At 40.6% G+C, this 17,810-nt stretch overlaps 3 protein-coding genes across 3 annotated transcripts; all 3 read left to right on the top strand.

The window, feature by feature from the left end:
- The first annotated feature begins 231 nt into the window (after positions 1–231).
- On the top strand, positions 232–1,773 carry LOC147328426 (noggin-2-like). Its single transcript, XM_086297690.1, has one exon. The coding sequence runs from the start codon at positions 232–234 to the stop codon at positions 1,234–1,236; it is 1,005 nt and encodes a 334-aa protein (XP_086153816.1). The 3' UTR covers positions 1,237–1,773.
- A 198-nt stretch (positions 1,774–1,971) lies between these two features.
- get3 (guided entry of tail-anchored proteins factor 3, ATPase) lies at positions 1,972–7,002 on the top strand. Its single transcript, XM_086296788.1, has 7 exons — positions 1,972–2,148; positions 3,048–3,195; positions 3,650–3,798; positions 3,894–4,044; positions 4,216–4,323; positions 5,259–5,456; positions 5,547–7,002. Exons 1-7 carry the CDS (start codon positions 2,006–2,008, stop codon positions 5,673–5,675), a joined length of 1,026 nt encoding a protein of 341 aa, XP_086152914.1. The 5' UTR covers positions 1,972–2,005; the 3' UTR covers positions 5,676–7,002.
- A 616-nt stretch (positions 7,003–7,618) lies between these two features.
- On the top strand, positions 7,619–16,573 carry LOC147328424 (bestrophin-2-like). The gene is made up of 9 exons (XM_086296787.1): positions 7,619–8,295; positions 8,379–8,473; positions 10,405–10,638; positions 11,020–11,174; positions 11,267–11,344; positions 12,835–12,987; positions 13,106–13,186; positions 13,478–13,632; positions 13,877–16,573. Exons 1-9 carry the CDS (start codon positions 8,144–8,146, stop codon positions 14,655–14,657), a joined length of 1,884 nt encoding a protein of 627 aa, XP_086152913.1. The 5' UTR covers positions 7,619–8,143; the 3' UTR covers positions 14,658–16,573.
- Positions 16,574–17,810: the final 1,237 nt, after the last annotated feature.

Genomic DNA, 17,810 nt, shown 5'->3' with positions numbered 1-17,810 from the left:
TTTACACACCAACTTTATCCAATGAATATTTCATTGATAACCCATTTAAAGTTGGCACTTTGCAAAAGTGTGAAGTGTGGAAATTTTGGTACGTGACACCTTGCATTAAACCAAATTTCAGCATAGTTGTCTTATATTCAGATTGCAAGTTAGCCAAAATATCAGTCTTGGGAACTCAAGTGTGCCATACTCAATAGAGTGCTGCTTGTGTGATAAGACACTGAATTCAGTATGTTGTTGTTTAAGAGCCCAAGGATGTCTGGTGTTGGGTACACAGAGTCCCTGAAGCACCTAGCACCAACTGAAAGCATAACTAAAGGACTGAAGGGAAAAGCTAAAAGAGCAATTTTTCATTCTTTGAGCTACAGTCCAGATCTGAAGACCATGTGTGGGCAGTTTGCCATTTGTCTCTGTTGGATTTTCCTATCTTTTCTCCTGGATGCATCTCTGGCCTTTATTTCCAACATTTCAACTCAAAATCAGCATCCAAATGTGACTGTTGCTCAAGACCAGGATGGCACAGGCTGGGATTCACCATTTCTTCAGCTGGGAGCCAGTCTCCCATCCTTCTCACAGCCAATCCGTCCATACACCCTTATCACAAATGCTGACGACTACCACTACATGCCCAAAGTCAGACATCGCCAGCCTTCTCGCCTCCTGCGTCTTCTGGGATCCTCGTTTGACCCGTTTTGGATGTCTGTAGATCACCCTTTTGAGTCCCCCAAAGGAAGTCAGCCCACCCTTACCACCTTCAAAGAGAAATTTAACCTGCGTGTGTCTCCAGAACTGAGAAAGGCTTCAGCAAAATATCAGCAGAAACTAGAGAAGGAGGCTGCAGAACTGGACCTCAGTTCTCTGCCATCAGATGCTGCCAATTCAGTCAGAGGATGGCTGGTGCGCTCAGCAACATGCAAATTACAGCACCAGTGGGTCGATCTGGGCCCAACCTTCTGGCCACGGTGGCTGCGGCAGACTGACTGTGAAGGGCCAGATGGAGGGCAAAGTTGCTCCTTTCCCAGTGGGATGAACTGCGTGCGAGCTCAAACAACACACATAAAGATTCTGGCTTGGCACTGCATTGAAGTCAGAGATGGAGATGATCGCTCCAGAAAATTGAGAGGTGAAAACTCTGATGGCAGTGCTCAGATGGGGACAGGTGAAACAAGGAAAAGATGTTTATGGAGACAAGTGCCTTATCCTGTGGTGACTGCATGCATGTGTTCATGTAAATGAATGTTTTTTATCACTGCAGACCGGCTTTTTTTCTGTGCACACTGTGTTTTTTATTATTTTGTTGATTTTCAGTGTTATAGTTGAAATGATCGAACATGGCTACTTTTAATTACTAAGACGATGCCGCTACCTGCTCTTTCATTTTCTCTGCTCTAAACTTTCAACATTTTTAGTACAAACTGGCTTAATAAATATTTAAGTAAATGTTTTACGTCAGTAAACTGCAATTTCTAAGGCGCCGAGTTTAGTGTAGTTCGTGCTACATTCATGTTTATGGTAAATTCGTGGATTGTGCATGTTTCTTCCAATTTTTCTTTTTCACTCTATTTTTGCACTTTCATATTCAAACAGTATCAAACATTTTTTGTTTACAGAGAACATTAAAAATGAAAGTGTTTTTGGTAACTCACTGTTGTGTTTGATTGATTGATCATACTTGACAGTATTAATTGAAGATATATACTAATCATTCTAAATTCAAAATCTACATAAACCTGTTTCTAGATGACTTCCTTGCAAACTATTCTAATGTACACATGCGCATGAATATAATATGAATAAAAATATAATTGTCAGTGCCTATGTGATTCCTTGTCTTCTGTCAAAAATTAATAGTGTCTTCAATATTAAAACTACCAAATGTCGTACAACCCTGCGGCAGTGTGAAACCTTGCGTGGATCAAAACTCCGAGGAGCAGTGAATGCATCAACTGTGGATACGTCTTTGCGTAACTCCTGAGCTGTACGTCGCTGACTGTACACATACAAGATGGCAGCTTTGGTGGAAGACGAATTTGAAGATGCGCCCGATGTGGAGCCGTTAGAACCAACTCTGAAGAATATCATCGAGCAGAAATCTTTGAAATGGATATTTGTGGGTGGGAAGGGTGGCGTTGGTAAAACGACATGTAGGTAAGTTGATTAAAATGCTAAATTGCCTCCGGATACTGACTCGGCTTGAGCGGCTGGCTAGCATTAGCCGTTACCATAAGTTGACGTTGATCATTGTCCGAAAATGAATTGCGTGGGTAATTTTCCCACGACGAGATTAGACTGGTGTTAAATTTCTACCTAAAGACGCGCTAGCATCAAAGAAAAGTGACTGTTATGTTTTAGATTTGAGTAAGGAGTCCTTTCGCCGGGCAGTTTGGTAGCTGTGAAGCGCAGTGAGCAGCTAACGTTAGCAGCTGACACATGGATTCACGACTTTCTCAACACCTTCAGTAATCACCGTATAAGCCATCATCAATAACCTGCTGCTAATGTTACCTGTTCTTTTACTTCACCCAGAGTTAAAGGAGACTCCAGAGTTAGGCTGTCAAGCCCGTATTATCATATCTTTATTCATAACAAGAAGAAAAAAATATGAATAAATGCAATTCCAAATGAACGTGGATCTAGTCTGTAGCGGACTTATTTCAAACAAGATAACTAACAAAAATCTAATGTGTCAAACAAATATGTACATCACACCAGAGCAGCCACGATAACATTGCGCATAGATCAACCACTGTCGCATATGCTATCCCTTAAGTTATCTACTGTGTTTCAGTTGGAATATAATTGCATGCGAAAGTTGCGTTCATCAAAGTAACTGGGGGAAGGTAATGTTCACAAAGTGGAAATGGATTAGAATTTTACTTTGTGCTTTACACGGCATGCATGCACATGAAGGATTAAGAATTCAAAACATTGCGGATCTCATTGTTGGTCAGTTGCACAGCATTTCTTACATGCTTACATTGGGCACAAAATACTCTTAACAGGCTCTTTAAACACAAACCTGTCCCCTTTCCATGTCCTTCTGACAGCTGTAGTTTGGCTGTCCAGCTGGCTGCTGTTCGGGAGAGTGTGCTCATCATTTCCACAGATCCTGCCCATAACATCTCTGATGCTTTTGACCAGAAGTTCTCAAAGGTACCCACTAAGGTTAAGGGCTATGACAACCTCTTTGCAATGGTGAGTATATGTGTACACCTAACAGCTATTAAATGTTACAAGTGTGAGGTGCTGCTTGATGAGATTAAAAATTGAACTCAAATGTTTGCAAATATATTTTTTTCTGAGAAGCATGTTATTAATAATATTAATAACATTGATGAAGTCTATGAAACAACAATGAGCAAGCATCCACAGTACAAGGATTTTCTTATCCACATTTTCATCTTTGCATCATATTAAAGACTAACGTTTAGACAGAGTTTAAAAAGCACAGAGGGTTTGTTCATTCTGTTTTTGGAAAAAACAAGTTAGTGCATGAGATCACCATCTTTTCAGAGTCACGAGGCTAGCCAGTTCCACATGTGAGTCTCACAAGCACCACTGTGTAACAAACTCAATCACTGGAGGGCATAAAAACATTTGCAATCTATTTGAAGTGTTCTGATCTTAGGATTTGGGCATGTGTATACAGGAGATTGACCCGAGCTTGGGTGTGGCAGAGCTGCCTGATGAGTTCTTCGAGGAGGACAATATGCTCAGCATGGGCAAGAAGATGATGCAGGAAGCGATGAGCGCCTTCCCCGGCATCGATGAGGCTATGAGCTATGCAGAGGTCATGAGGTAGTTTTGTATTTGAGTTTTCTCGCAGCATGTCTGAAGTTTTAAGGACAGTTAGTGAGTGTTATACTTACCACTGTTGTTTGCCTGTATCTCAGATTAGTGAAGGGAATGAACTTCTCAGTGGTGGTCTTTGACACTGCCCCTACTGGTCACACACTGCGACTGCTTAACTTTCCCACGATTGTGGAGCGAGGTCTAGGCCGCCTCATGCAGATCAAGAACCAGATTAGCCCTTTCATCTCTCAGGTGGGTGCTGAGACGAGCAGATCGGTTCAAACCATTTTCATTATTCTGCACATAAAACATGATTTCTGATTAAATATATTCACTTTGTTGGCCTCTTTCTTTCTCCAGTGTTTTCTCTTTCTCTCTTCTCTTGTTTTCACTCACACTGTCCATCTCTTTTGCTGTTTCTAGATGTGTAATATGCTTGGTCTGGGTGACATGAACGCAGACCAGCTGGCCTCAAAGCTTGAAGAAACCCTGCCAGTCATTCGCTCAGTTAGTGAGCAGTTCAAAGACCCTGTAAGTCACATTTATATATTCTTATACAACTTTGGGATTTATATAGTAATAGCTTACTATTGATTTGATGATTGAGGGTAGAATTAACTGCCTTTTAACGGGAAGAGCCCTGTCTGGTGGAAATCAGGTTAAGGGAGGGTGCTCCTCTCTGATTTTATTATGTATATAAAAATGTGTTTTCTAGTTCTCTTACATTTGGGATCAACTGAAAGCTTTTCAGAGAGCCTTTAGAACAACTCGATAAAAGAAAATTACACTTGTCTAGCCTAAAAATAATAATGATCCCTGGACATTTTTTTTTCCTTCAGCCACTTTCTAATTTTGGCATTATTGTACAGATGAACCAGATGCAACATCATTGTCAGTTAAAGATGTAATTGCTTTAATGGTTGTAGTCTCCACCCACCCACGATGAATAAGCCTTTTCACACTACACTTCAGTCATATACTGTTCTAATGAGGTGCTGTGGTAGCTACATGCACACCCTCTGTAACAAGTCTTATCTGATGACAGAAGAAACTTTAGCTGGTTCGAGTGTCAATAGTGTGTGTGGATACAAGAGTTTTTTTGGAGTGACTCACTGTGCACAGCGGCCTGTTGCACATGCATGTATCCCTCTTATCAAGCCCTCTTTATACTATTTTGTCATTAGGACAAAAGAAGTTTCGACAACAGTTTCACCTTTTTATTATTTTCTTTTAAAGTTCTAACTCCACCCCTGTTGAGCCCTAGTAGCTAGTCTGTTTTACTTGACTGCTTTAGGTTTTGTTGTTCCTTTTGATTTTGTTCTTTGATGGGAACTCATCTACCTGTTTAGACAAAATATTTAATGTAAATAACGAATTCAGTATTTGGAGGAAATTTGAGCTTCATGAAGTCATATTAATAGTTTTTATCTATGTGTGTTGTGACGCACCTTCCTCTCACCCTTCAGGAGCAGACCACCTTCATCTGTGTGTGTATTGCTGAATTTCTGTCACTTTATGAGACAGAGCGGCTGATTCAGGAACTGGCCAAGTGCCGCATCGACACGCACAACATCATTGTCAACCAGCTCGTTTTCCCTGATGCAGACAGGCCATGTAAAATGTGTGAAGCCCGCCATAAAATTCAGTCGAAATATTTAGACCAGGTATGAATCAGGAGAAATGGGAAAGTTTATTTACAATATTTACAGTTCAAAGTCACACAACTTTATTGGTGGTTTGTCTTCTGCCCACAGATGGAAGATCTTTACGAGGATTTCCACATAGTCAAGTTACCTCTACTGCCCCATGAAGTTCGAGGTGCCGACAAGGTCAACACGTTCTCTAAGCAACTTCTGGAACCCTACAAACCCCCAAACAAGTGATGTCCTGCCCCCTCGCAGGGCCGCCTCCTCTCCCCCCATTCTACAGACACAGCTCTGCAGTCTGAGTTATCCTCCTCTGAGCTCCATCCCCAGCAAGCCTCAAATCCTGCAGCAACAGCCTCAAGACGATCCATTCACTCCTCAACACGGTATCTTCACAGCACGGTTACAGCGAGACACCCGCCTGCATTGAAGGGTGCCCCACCCCCCACGACATCACAAGTAAACCCATAGAGAAGCTGCATTATTTTTGGAGATAAGATGGTACATATGCGTGCCGCCTTACTCTCACTTCACCTTCTCTTGTCTTCATATCCACTGTGGCAGTTCCTACTTTAAGCATTTAACTTTTTCTCGACAGAAGAATTGAAAAATCGTCCCCTCCTCCCCCACACCCTGTGCAGCCTCAGTTGTGAAAACAAAGTGTTTCCAGTGACAGTGCTGTGTGTTTGAGGAGAAAACAGCTTTCAGATGGTTGATGTTTATGACTTGTTTATTCTGTGTGATTCATGGTGACTGTGTGTCTTCTTCCATTTGATTTGCAACTTAAAAATTCAAACAAACTCGTGTATCACACTTTTTCCATCCAGATTTCTATATTCAGGTTGTGGTGGTGGCAGGGAAATAAAAAAGAAAACACTAAAAAAAACCCAGGAAGACAGCTTGTGTGGTCTTTAGTTACAGCCTTGTTATTGCAACCAAAACAAACTGAAACAAAACAAATTTGAGTGTCTTTTACCATTTATCAGATCATTAGATGACAATAATGAGAACATCAGTCAGATTTATTGTTTTCTATCCATAAAGGACATTAGTTGCTTTGGTTGGTATGTGGAGGAAGGTTGCAGTTTTATTTGATGTGACTGGTGATGTTTGAGCTGGAAGCTAAAGCTGTTGGGCACTGCTGATCTCCCTGTTCATGTTCCTATACAGCGCTCATAAACTCATCCAGTGTGTTTCTGTCAAACCTGTGTCCATCCTGTTGACTGAGAACTATATGGGAACACCATTGAAAGATATTAGTAGCCTTATTCAGCGCTTTGTTAATTAAAATACATATTGAATGTCACTTGATCAAATGTTAAATGAATGGTGAGGTGAAGGAAATTTAAAGCATCCTTTCCCTTTTGATTGAATATCAGATTCCTGGCTGCCTTGATTGGTGCTTCCCAAGTGAAACATAAATAAATGACAGGATAGTGCACTCTCAGTTAAAAGCTCCATTTCCCCTCTCTGTCACGGACAGTTTTTGAGTTGGTAAGAATCTGTTTTCTATAGATTTTCCTTAAATTATAATGTCAGTGTTGATTAAAACAAACTTGCCTCAGCTGAAAGTCTTTCATGGTCATTTCTTTTTCATCTGCGTGCCAGTTGAATTAATCGTTTAATTGGAGGGGACTGAAGCAAATTCTTGCGTGCGCACAGACCACCAAACTGAGCAGTGTGCAGATCGGCTCCGACAGAGCATGAAGCCCCATTTAACCTTCCAACAAAGCAGTTCAGGAGCAACATAAAAGCCTCCCACTGAAAAGAACACAAAAGTGGGAGGAAAAATGACACAAAATGACTATTGTATCAATGAACGCCAAGAAGTGTCTCAGTTTAAAGTGTGGTCGATAAGTCGTGTTGGGTACTTTGGAGACATGATTTTAAAAAAAGTCTCAAACTATATCCAGGTGCGGAGCTCCACTCCACTGATATCTCCTTATTACAGTACAACTAAGTTTAAGAAAAGTGGAGGAAGCTTTGACATAAAATGCTCCTTTAAGATGGTATGAGTATCTTAAGATGTTTGTTATTTAAGCTGCAGCACGCAGTAATTACTGATCTGTAACTGGAAAATTGGGTGATTTTCTTTCGTATCACTTAACACGAAACTTTGCCATGGTTCACTTGCTATTGTTGCATAATTTTCTACTGTACTGCACGGTCCTGTGCGCTCCTGGTGCCCCGGCGCTGCGGCCTGTCGCTTGTGTTCCATCACCTAGCCCCGCTCTCCCGGTCGGGGGTCGCGTTAACGAGCTCCTCCTTCTCGTTTCGGGGATTTACCCCGGGGCGCACTGACCACTGGACGCACTGAGGAGGCACGTAGGATTACTGCCACGCAGCCGAATGAGCTTCAACTTAACGGAGCCACTTGATCACAGGCTTCCGAGCTCATTGAAAAAACAGCACAGAACAAGGCAAATGGAAGACGGTACTACTAAATGAAAATATGAATTCACTTATCCAGAGGTGCCAATTACGCACAGGGGATGCGCTGAACATTTCAGCAAGCTAAATCACAACAAAAGGTAAGTAGATGTTTTTTTTTTATTTAAATAACTACAATCAATAACTAGAAATAAAAACTTTTTTTGTGAGATCATGTTCTCATTGTCTCTGGCTCACCTGAGTTTAGCTGTTTCTTCCAAACAGCTGTTTTTTTTTTTATTTTATTCTGGAGACTTGTAGATCTTCTGTCACTGATGACGGTCACATACACGGCTAGAGTTGCAAACGCCCGATTCTGTGGCTTCTCCAAGCTGCTCTGGGCCTGGAAAGGGAGCATCTACAAGGTGTTATATAAAGAATTCCTGGCTTTCTTTGCCATGTATACCGCCATCAGTATTACTTACAGGTGAGAAAGGAGGATTGCTTTATCAGTGCTTTGATCCATTCATCATACTAAACTTTGGAAAACTTTTCCTCTGTTGTTTTTAGATTTTTCCTGTATGATGACCAGAAAAGGTATTTCGAAAAGCTGGCAATTTACTGCAATCACTATGCCAGTCTCATCCCCATGTCTTTTGTACTGGGTAAGCTAATGATCACCTTTTTGCTGTCTCCCAGATCTTTTTCACTTTTATGATTTACTCCTGATGTTTGCATCCAGAAAATAGGAATAGTTTGCTAAATAGGACAAGGCTCATGTTTTATAGATTTTTGTCAGCGATCCTCAGCTCTAGACATCGAGACCCTTGTTTCATGGGTTTGTAGCTTCTAGAGTTACATATCTGCTGTTTGTAATTGAAGGTTTGATTATGCAAATATTAGAATAATGTTTTTAAAAAGAGATCTACACATTTTTAACAGTGATAATAGCAGATTTTTGTGTGGGTCTTAAAAACCCTTTAGTGCATTTACTACATGAGGGATTTTCAGTTTACAGACTCCGCTTTTGTTGAAGTTCATCCGTCCTTGCACTGTTTGCATGTTTCGTTGGTTTTACTTTGTGGATGTAAATCAGCTAATTATTCTTATGCATCCTGTGAGTCATTAGTCAAGGTTACTGGTTCTCTATTGGGATCCATCGGGCTTAACAAGACATTATGTTCAATGCTGTGAAAAAGTATTTGCCTCTAATTTTTAGTTTTTTGGATATTTGTCAGATCATCAAACAAATTTTATCATTAGACAACGATATCCTGAGTAGATGGAATTGCTGCTGTGTTTCCGATCATTGTCCTGGTGCATAATCTGAGTGTGTTTGATCTTCAGGACATGAACTGATGGCTGAGCATTCTCCTTCAGGATTTTCTAGTAGATATCAGAATTCGTGGTACCGCAAGTAATGGCAACTATGACTACTATGTTTGACTGTTAATAAGTGCTGTGTTAGTTTTACATCATTAAACCTTCCAAAAAGTTCAACTTTTGTCTCATCAGTCCACAGAATACTTTCTAAAAGTCCTGTTTTTTTTGGGGGTTTTTTTGGCAAATGTGAAAAAAGCGTTTGTGTTGTTTTTGGTCAGCAGAGAATTTCTCTTTGAAACTCTTCCATTAAGGCCATATATTTGCCAGTCTTTTATTTTAATTCACTGGCTGCCCATTTCTTTTAGGATTAATTTTAAAATGATTTTATTTGCATTTAAAGCCTCCATGGCCTAGCCCCATCTTATCTCTCTGAGTTGCTACAGCATTATATGCATAAGCTTAGAGGAGATCGTACTTTTGCCGTAGCAGCTCTAAAACTGTGGAACAATCTGCCTTTAGAGATTAGACAGGCCTCTTCTCTGCCTGTTTTTAAAACACTTCTGAAAACCCACCTCTTCACCCTGGCCTTTGACTCCTTGTGAGATGTTGTTTTTTCTTTTCTTTTTTATTTAAGTTGTTGTTCTTTACATGTCATTTTGAGCTCTTTGGTGATCCTGGTTGAGTTGTCAGTGCACTTTAGGAATAGTTTTGGTAGGATGGCCACTCCTGGGAAGGTTCACCACTGTTCCAAATGTTCTCCATTTGTGGATAATGACTCTCACTCTGGTTCACTGGAGTCCCAAAACCTGTGTAATCCTTTTCAGATTAATAGACATCAGTGACTTTGTTTCTCAGCTTTAGATTTTTAGACCACGACCTGATGTGTTTCTGTTAAGATCTTTTATCCTATTTCACTTTGTCGGGTAGATTATATTATGTGATTTCTTGATTTAGCAGGTCTAGCGGTAATCAGACCTGGGTGTGGGTAGTGAAAGTGAACTCAGTGTTTCAAAAACGTGGTTAATCGCAGTTAATTCATGATTTAACATGAGTTGGGTTACTTTTTCACATAGGGCTGGATAGGTTTGGATTAGCCACTCAGGAAGGGGGCAAATACTTTTTCACAGCACTGTAACAGTAAACTCAAACCACTTGACATCCTTTAGGCCCCTTTATGGACCTTACAAGATAGCATATGATCTCATGTTTTTTAAAAGTTCCAGTTTTTTACTTAGATCTTCAGTAGTAATCATCTGTCCACTGCTGTTTGCAGGTTTCTATGTGACCCTGGTGGTGAACAGGTGGTGGAACCAGTACACCAGCATCCCACTCCCTGACAGACTCATGTGCGTCCTGTCAGGTGGCCTCCAGGGGAGCGACGAGCGAGGCCGTCTGCTGAGGCGCACCATGATGCGCTACGCCAGTCTGTCAGCCCTGCTCATCCTCCGCTCTGTCAGCACTGCTGTCTTCAAACGTTTCCCCACCATGGACCACGTGGTAGAAGCTGGTAAGAAGGATGGTGAAGGAGGGAAGATGGTGATGGGAGTGGTGTGGGTCTATTCTTAGCTGTTAATGTAAAATAGCCATTCACTCGCTGATGCTGATGATGAGTATCAGTGATCAGATGTTTCCCAGGCTGTAGTCAAGAAGTGACCCAAAGTGTTTTAGCCCAGTCACACACAAATGACTCTCCTGCTTTGATTTACAATGTGAAGTTATTTCACAGAGTCACAAACAATTCTCAGAGATTTGAACAGCGTCAGAAGACTATGTTTGTTTTCTGAAGCAGTTCTTTGTGACTATTGTCTATGAATCCTCATCCCAGTTTCTTGCTGTTATTTAAACTGAAGTCTTACATAATAAACAAGTCCGGTTTTGGTCCATGCAGGATTCATGACAAGAGATGAGCGAAAGAAGTTTGAGGGTCTCCACTCTCCATATAACAAGTACTGGATTCCCTGTGTTTGGTTCACCAACTTGGCTGCTATGGCTCGCTGCGAGGGCAGAATCAAAGACAATCACACTCTCAAACTACTGCTGGAGGTACAGCAGAATTAAAGTTGTGTTTTGGTGGATATGCAGGCTTAGATATGCATTCACACAGACAGCTAGTTTCTTTATTTGTGTGTGAACAGGAACTGAATGCATTCAGAGGGAAGTGTAGCATGCTGTTTCATTATGACATGATCAGTGTTCCTCTGGTCTACACTCAGGTAAGTGCTGACTATTATCGCACTGCTATTAACTCTTACACACATCTTTAATTAAACTATGATTTTCTTTCACACAAACATTTTTTTTTACATTAGGCTTTTGTTTCAATTTTATTCACTGATGTCAAAGAAATGACTGCGATTGCTTCCAGCTGAAGTGACAAAAACTTACAGGTGAAAGACTGCATCTCTCAAATTGTAATTGTTCAAATATAAATAATAAATTAGTCCCTAGTGACAAGTCATGTACATTCATTTGAAATAAAAAGTTTTCACAGCACTCTATGCAGTCTCGTGAAAAACTAAGTACATCCTGTGATTTAGTAGCTTGTAGATCGACCTTTTAGCAGCAGTAACTCAAAGTAATTATTTTCTGTATGACTTTATCAGTCTTTCAATGTTCATTGCTTCAGTTGTTTTAGATAGATGACTTCACATTTGACTCTATAACATTTGGTGCACAGGGGAGTTTATGGTCAACTCAATGATTAGAAGGTGCACACGTCCTGTGGCTGGAAAATAAGCCCAAAACACCAATGTGCTTCACATCTGATATGAGGCGCTTATGCTAATATGCTGTGCTTGGTTTTCATTAAATGTGGTACTGTGTGTAATGTCCACTGGACATTGTTCTGGGAGTCTTATGGTTTCTTTCAGGTGTAACTTAAGTCATGTTGCCATGTTCGTTAGAGAGGAGAGGCTTTCTCAAGGGGAAGCTTCCAAACAAACCATACTTGTTCAGTCTTTTTCTAATTGTACTACCATGAACTTGAACACTGAGCGCTAACTGAGGTCTGTAGAGTCTGAGATGTTGTTCAGAGTCTAATTCTTGCAATTTGTCTGAGCGTGACACACTCTAACCATGGGATGAATTTGCTGGGATGTCCACTCCTGGAATGATTGCGGCATTGTGTTAACACTTACCTGAATGCTTCAGACTGGCAAACTGCTAAAACCTCTGCTTGTACAGAGGTGGTCACACTTGTTGATTATCATTTCATTAAGTGCATTTGATTAGCAACACCTAGCTGCTACTTATCCTCTTATTTCCAATGGAAACAGTAAGGACGTACTTAGCTTTTACAGTGATTTTTATAAAAAGTAATAATTTTAACTAATAAAACAAATCTATAACTACAGCTGCATTCTAGAGCTTTGTGATATATAGGATCAAACATGCAACAATCAAAAATAAGTAACCAAAAAGACTTATTTACTGTGTTAGTGTTTATAAGTACATAACTTAATTAAGGAATATGGCTCAGTGTATTTGTATGCAGCTATTAAATAAATTTTTGATTAGTCAGATTGCATTTGTTGATGTTCACATAAACTGTCTTTATAAACACTTAATCTGTTGTAAATGTAAAATAAAATAAGTGTATTTTAGTGCTTATTTTTGATCATTTTAGTATTGTAATGATAAAAAAGAGGTTAAAGAAAAGCTGCAGAGTAAACCACAAAACCACCTAAATCCATCTGTCCCTCAGGTGGTGACTTTGGCCGTGTACAGTTTTTTCCTGGTGTGTCTAATTGGTCGCCAGTTCCTGGACCCCAGTCAAGGTTATCCAGGTCATGACCTTGACCTCTATGTGCCCATCTTCACTCTACTGCAGTTCTTCTTTTATGCAGGCTGGCTCAAGGTCAGATTTAGGCTTACAGCACATTTATTCCCTGTTTGATTCTGAAAAAAAAAAAAAAAAAAGTAACACATGGAGAGTTATTGTGGGTTTTTTTCATATTTTATGTTTTGTTCTGAAGGTTGCTGAGCAGCTGATCAACCCTTTTGGAGAAGATGATGACGACTTTGAGACCAACTGGCTGATAGACAGAAACTTCCAGGTTTCTTAATGCTCTTTTTCTGATCTTGTAGCAATCAACTTCTCAGGGAGGAACTTTGTGGCCTCATTATCAAATGCAGCTTCTTCATTGTTTTGTTTTTTAAATTTCTCCTCCATATCTCTGGCCTACTATAATGACACTGTGGCAGTTATTGTAATCTGTTTTAAATGTTTTCAGAGAGCGACCATCAGGTAAAATTTGTTTCTGTTGTGCTTGCTTGATTTTAATTGGACTTTTTTTCTTATTGTGGATACTTATTATGTGTGCATCTCTTTGCATTTCATTCTGTAGGTTTCCATGATGGCTGTGGATGAGATGTATGGAGATTTGCCGATGATGGAGAGAGACCGTTACTGGAATGACTCCAATCCCCGTCCACCCTACACCGCAGCCACTCTCTTCGTCCTGCGTAAGCCCTCGTTCCAGGGGTCCACTTTTGACATGGCGTAAGTTTTACATTACCTTCTCATTGTACGTGTACTTCCTTTGTGACTTTGACACCTTCAACTGGATTCCCCCCTCATGGTGGGAAAATTTCAGTTGTGAAAATGAAAGTAATGCACCTAAATTAAATCAAGTACTTTGACGTAGTTAGGGCTGAGAAATGGTAAAACCTGTTCCCCAGAGGAAGGCTGAAAACGCAAAACACAACTCTGAACATGGAACATAAATTGCTGTATCGCTTGACAGGATTCCTAAAGAGGAGATGCACTTCCAGCCTCTGGAAGATATTGCTGAGAACTTGGAAGAGTCAGGAACTCGCCATCCTAACATGGCTCTCTTCAACCGCCTTCTCAACTCAGCCCCATCACCGACTGGCCTAATGGGAGGGGCCCTTCGACGCACCTCAGCACAGCTCCAGAGACAGCGCCACTCCCCCGGCATTGACCAGTACAACAGCGATGATGAAGACGAGGACAGCTGTAAAATAGGTAAAGCGGGGTCTCTGCCATCAGGGCTCGGGCAGGAGACACAGAGCACTGTGTGCAGTTTTAGGGATGAGAAGAGTGCCAGAACGCCTTTGCTGGAGATTCAGTTTGGGTCTGAGCAGGACAGGCCAGGAGAGCAACCTGCCATCAAGGAGAGGAAAGAGTTGAGTAGAGTGGAGAGTAAGTGCAACGAAGAGCACCAGATTGGGGAAGAAGAAGGGAAAGGAGAGAGCGGAGAGACAACCAGAGCTCCAGTGTCTCTGCTTCCTCCCCCACCTAAGTCCTCCAGAGAGAAGTCTTCTCGACCATACTCCTCCATTCCCATCACCTCGAGTCACCCCTCTGCTCTCCTCTTTCACCCAGCTGCCCACTCTAGTCTGGAGCTCTGCAGCTCCCAGCCAGCTATCAGTCACAACAAAGCTGTGTCCACCCCCAAACCTCCCTTGGGAGGAAACAAAATGTCCTTCCTCACTGTGCCGTCCTTCAGTGAACCTCAGCGTTTTCGCAGTGTGAGCATGGGGTCAGAGCTCACAGGGTCTTAGGTGGACAGTTGGTAGGTTCACATGAACTTGCGATGGTTTGAAAATATAAGGCTTGATGCAGTGCATGCTTTCAGAAGTGAAGTTAGTCACTGAAGTGGGACTTTCAGTCTTACTAGTTAGTAGCACCTTCGCGGCCACAGTTTTTGGAAATTAGTTTAGTACATAAAGCACTCTGATTTTGTCATGCAACTTCTGAAGTTTGGCTTTCAACGATGATCTGTAATTAGTTTCAAAAATCAAAAGGAAGAGAGGGATAGGAAATATGAATAACACTATGTTTTGATATGTTTAAAGGAATACGATGACCTTTGGAAATCCATGTTTGTCTGAGATAGAAAAAATCTATTTAAGTTTGATCATTTTGAATTACTGTAACCGGAAGCAGGTGGAAAATTATTGTTATTTCTATCATTTTTAAAAGGGAAGAGCTCAGAGTAATCTGGATGCTGCATCTTGATAGTCGATGAGAGATAGCAGATTTTATTTTAGAGTTGTAAAACTTAAAACTTTTAACTTTAACCAAAGTTTATTCTGAAAAGAAAGCAAAATGCATGCGTGACACAGTTTTCTATGTTCATCTAATTCATCTTGATTATTTAAAAAAGTAAATACATACACATTTATGACTTATTGTTTTCATTTTCTACTACTTATTATAATATATTCATAATAATAATATTGGCTTAAATTAATTAACACAATAATTCAACAAAAAATTATACATTTGATACACTGTTTCAACAGACCAATGAATGAGTATCTAAAAACACATGTATAGTTATAATATAGCTACAACACTGTTATCTAGGGGTGGGTTCTTATAATCGATTCATCAATTAAAATCGATTCTGGCTTGGATAACGTAAAATCGATTCATTAAAATCCTGAATCGATTTTTTAATATAAATTTATTTTGCCCAAAATGCCAGAATCTCAGGTGAAATCTCACAAAATTTCAAGAACCACCAAACAGTTAAGACAGTAAATGAGAGCAGGAACACGGATTCTGCACAAAGACTTAAACACACAGCGGGACCCGCGGATCAGAATCAGTTAGATGTCGCTTTTCTCACAGTCGGGGCTGAAAGCCGACAGCTCGCTGACTCTGATCTGTCGGCGGGTCTGCGCTTTGTGTTCACGCCCTTTATGCGCCGATTCTAAAGCTGTTAGTTTGATCTCTCTCCAAACAATATTGACCGAACCAGCAGCAAAAGAAGATCCAAACGCTTCACATAAACATCGTCATGAATTCACTCAGACTTTTACTGTTTTGCTTCCACTGCGATGCACAGCTCTCTCTCTGTACTTCAAGAACAGTTTCCCTTTCTTCATTATTCGCTTGCTTGTTACGCACAAGTCTACTGTTGTTTACAGGCTGTCGGCCGCTGTTTTTTCCCTTTTACATTCTTCCGAAAAGAAAACCTCATTTCTGCTGTTCAATACTGAACAAATTTAAACTTTTTAAAATTATTCAAAATGCAAAACACTGTGTCTCTAATAAAACCGCTGTAACTTCAGAGGTGATGTTCATATGTTGATTAATGGTTTTCTTTCGTTTTTGATGTACTGCAGAATATTTTTATAAAATCCCAGGCCAGGAAAATCACCTTCATGTTTTTCTGTGTTTTATCCTCAGCTACTTTGACACAAAGGCCTCTGCTGTGATGCTCACACCTGTGATAAAGTCTTGCGTGTGTCAGCTTCCTTTTTATTGATACAAAAATATGTAAATGTACTGATCTGAATTATAATATTTCTGACTGTCAAAATTTCCCAGATTTAAATCGAATCGAATTAAATCGAATCGTGGATCGAATCGATTCGGGGCCTTGTGAATCGGAATTGAATCGATTCTAGAAATCAGTGACGATACCCAGCCCTACTGTTATCTGCAAGTGCCAAATGTACATTCTGTACCAACAGTGACCAGCAGGGGGCGATAGCAGCAAACAAAAAACAGCACAGGCACAGAAGTCAGTTAAAAGAAAAGTCAAAGTACTTAAGCAAGCCTCACACAGGCTTTGCTCCTACAAGAGGATACAATATTTTTCACATTTCAAACTAAGGGATGTTAACTACAGTTTCTCCCGTCACGAATCACCATTTCGATCATGTCTAACAGTTGCCTCAGAGCTATATCGGCTCTTTGGATTAATAAACTACATTTTTAACATCTAATAAAATGGAACTGATTTGGGAGTATGGGTTGCCCAGAGCCAAAACAAGACTAAGGAGCAATCATTTTAGGTGGCTTGGTTGATTTATAGGCAGTGAAAGACTTATTATGGGTGGAAAAGAGGAGTGCAAAAGGTCACCTCAGTAAAGTGGGAAGTGGGAGTTGTTTGGTCGCTCATATTTTTAGATTCGTATTGATGCTGGCTCAGTCTGATCTTCTTAGAAGCAAAGGAGATGGGTAAATAACAAAAACAAGAAACAAACAGTGATATTGTTTAATCCATGCAATCACTTGTGGACTTGTTTTTAAGTTAGTGTTATCCTCAAAGCCATTCTTCTTAACTTTTATGTATGCTTTCTGAACAGTACTGCAGTACTCGTAATGCTTTGCCAGGCTGCCAGGATCCATTTCCCCTCTTCTTCCTGTCTGGGCCTTGTTTAATAAATCTGTGACACTTAAAATCAATTTAGAGAAACAAGCAGATACGAGCTCACCTCTGAGATAGATGCCTTTGTGCAGACTTGCCTCTGCATTGCTGCTCATTATTTCAGACGGATCAAAGACAAATATGAGCAGAATATAACCAAAATGCAACTGCATGTCTGACCCAATGACACAGCAGAAGGCCCATGACCTACCCTCATCACAGCTCAGTGCCGCTCTCGGCTGTTTTGGAGCAGAAGACCTTACGTACAGAACAATATGGAGAGGTTCTCCGAAGTGTTCTGCACTCCTCTCCAAAGTCAAGGATCCCATCCTGCTGATCTGGGGACATTCACTCAGTCCCTCGGGAGGGGATTAGTGCAGTGACACAACACAATAAGCTTGACACACGTGGAAATAAATAGGGTATAAAGCTGCGCGTCATAAAGTGTTATCAGCACAAAAGTTACGACCTGGAAAACAATGCTAATAAATTGATGTTAGAGATTGAGACTGAATCTTTTTATGAGCTGCATCATGTCGCAACAATCTGA

The sequence above is a fragment of the Aulonocara sp. 'chitande type north' Nkhata Bay genome, linkage group LG6 (genome assembly GCF_057382095.1).
Source record: "Aulonocara sp. 'chitande type north' Nkhata Bay isolate Kocher_YH1m ecotype deep benthic linkage group LG6, A_spYH_male_GT1.1, whole genome shotgun sequence".
NCBI lineage: Eukaryota > Metazoa > Chordata > Actinopteri > Cichliformes > Cichlidae > Aulonocara > Aulonocara sp. 'chitande type north' Nkhata Bay.
The sequence above is the reverse complement of the archived record's forward strand: the minus strand, read 5'-3'. Positions and strand labels throughout refer to the sequence as shown.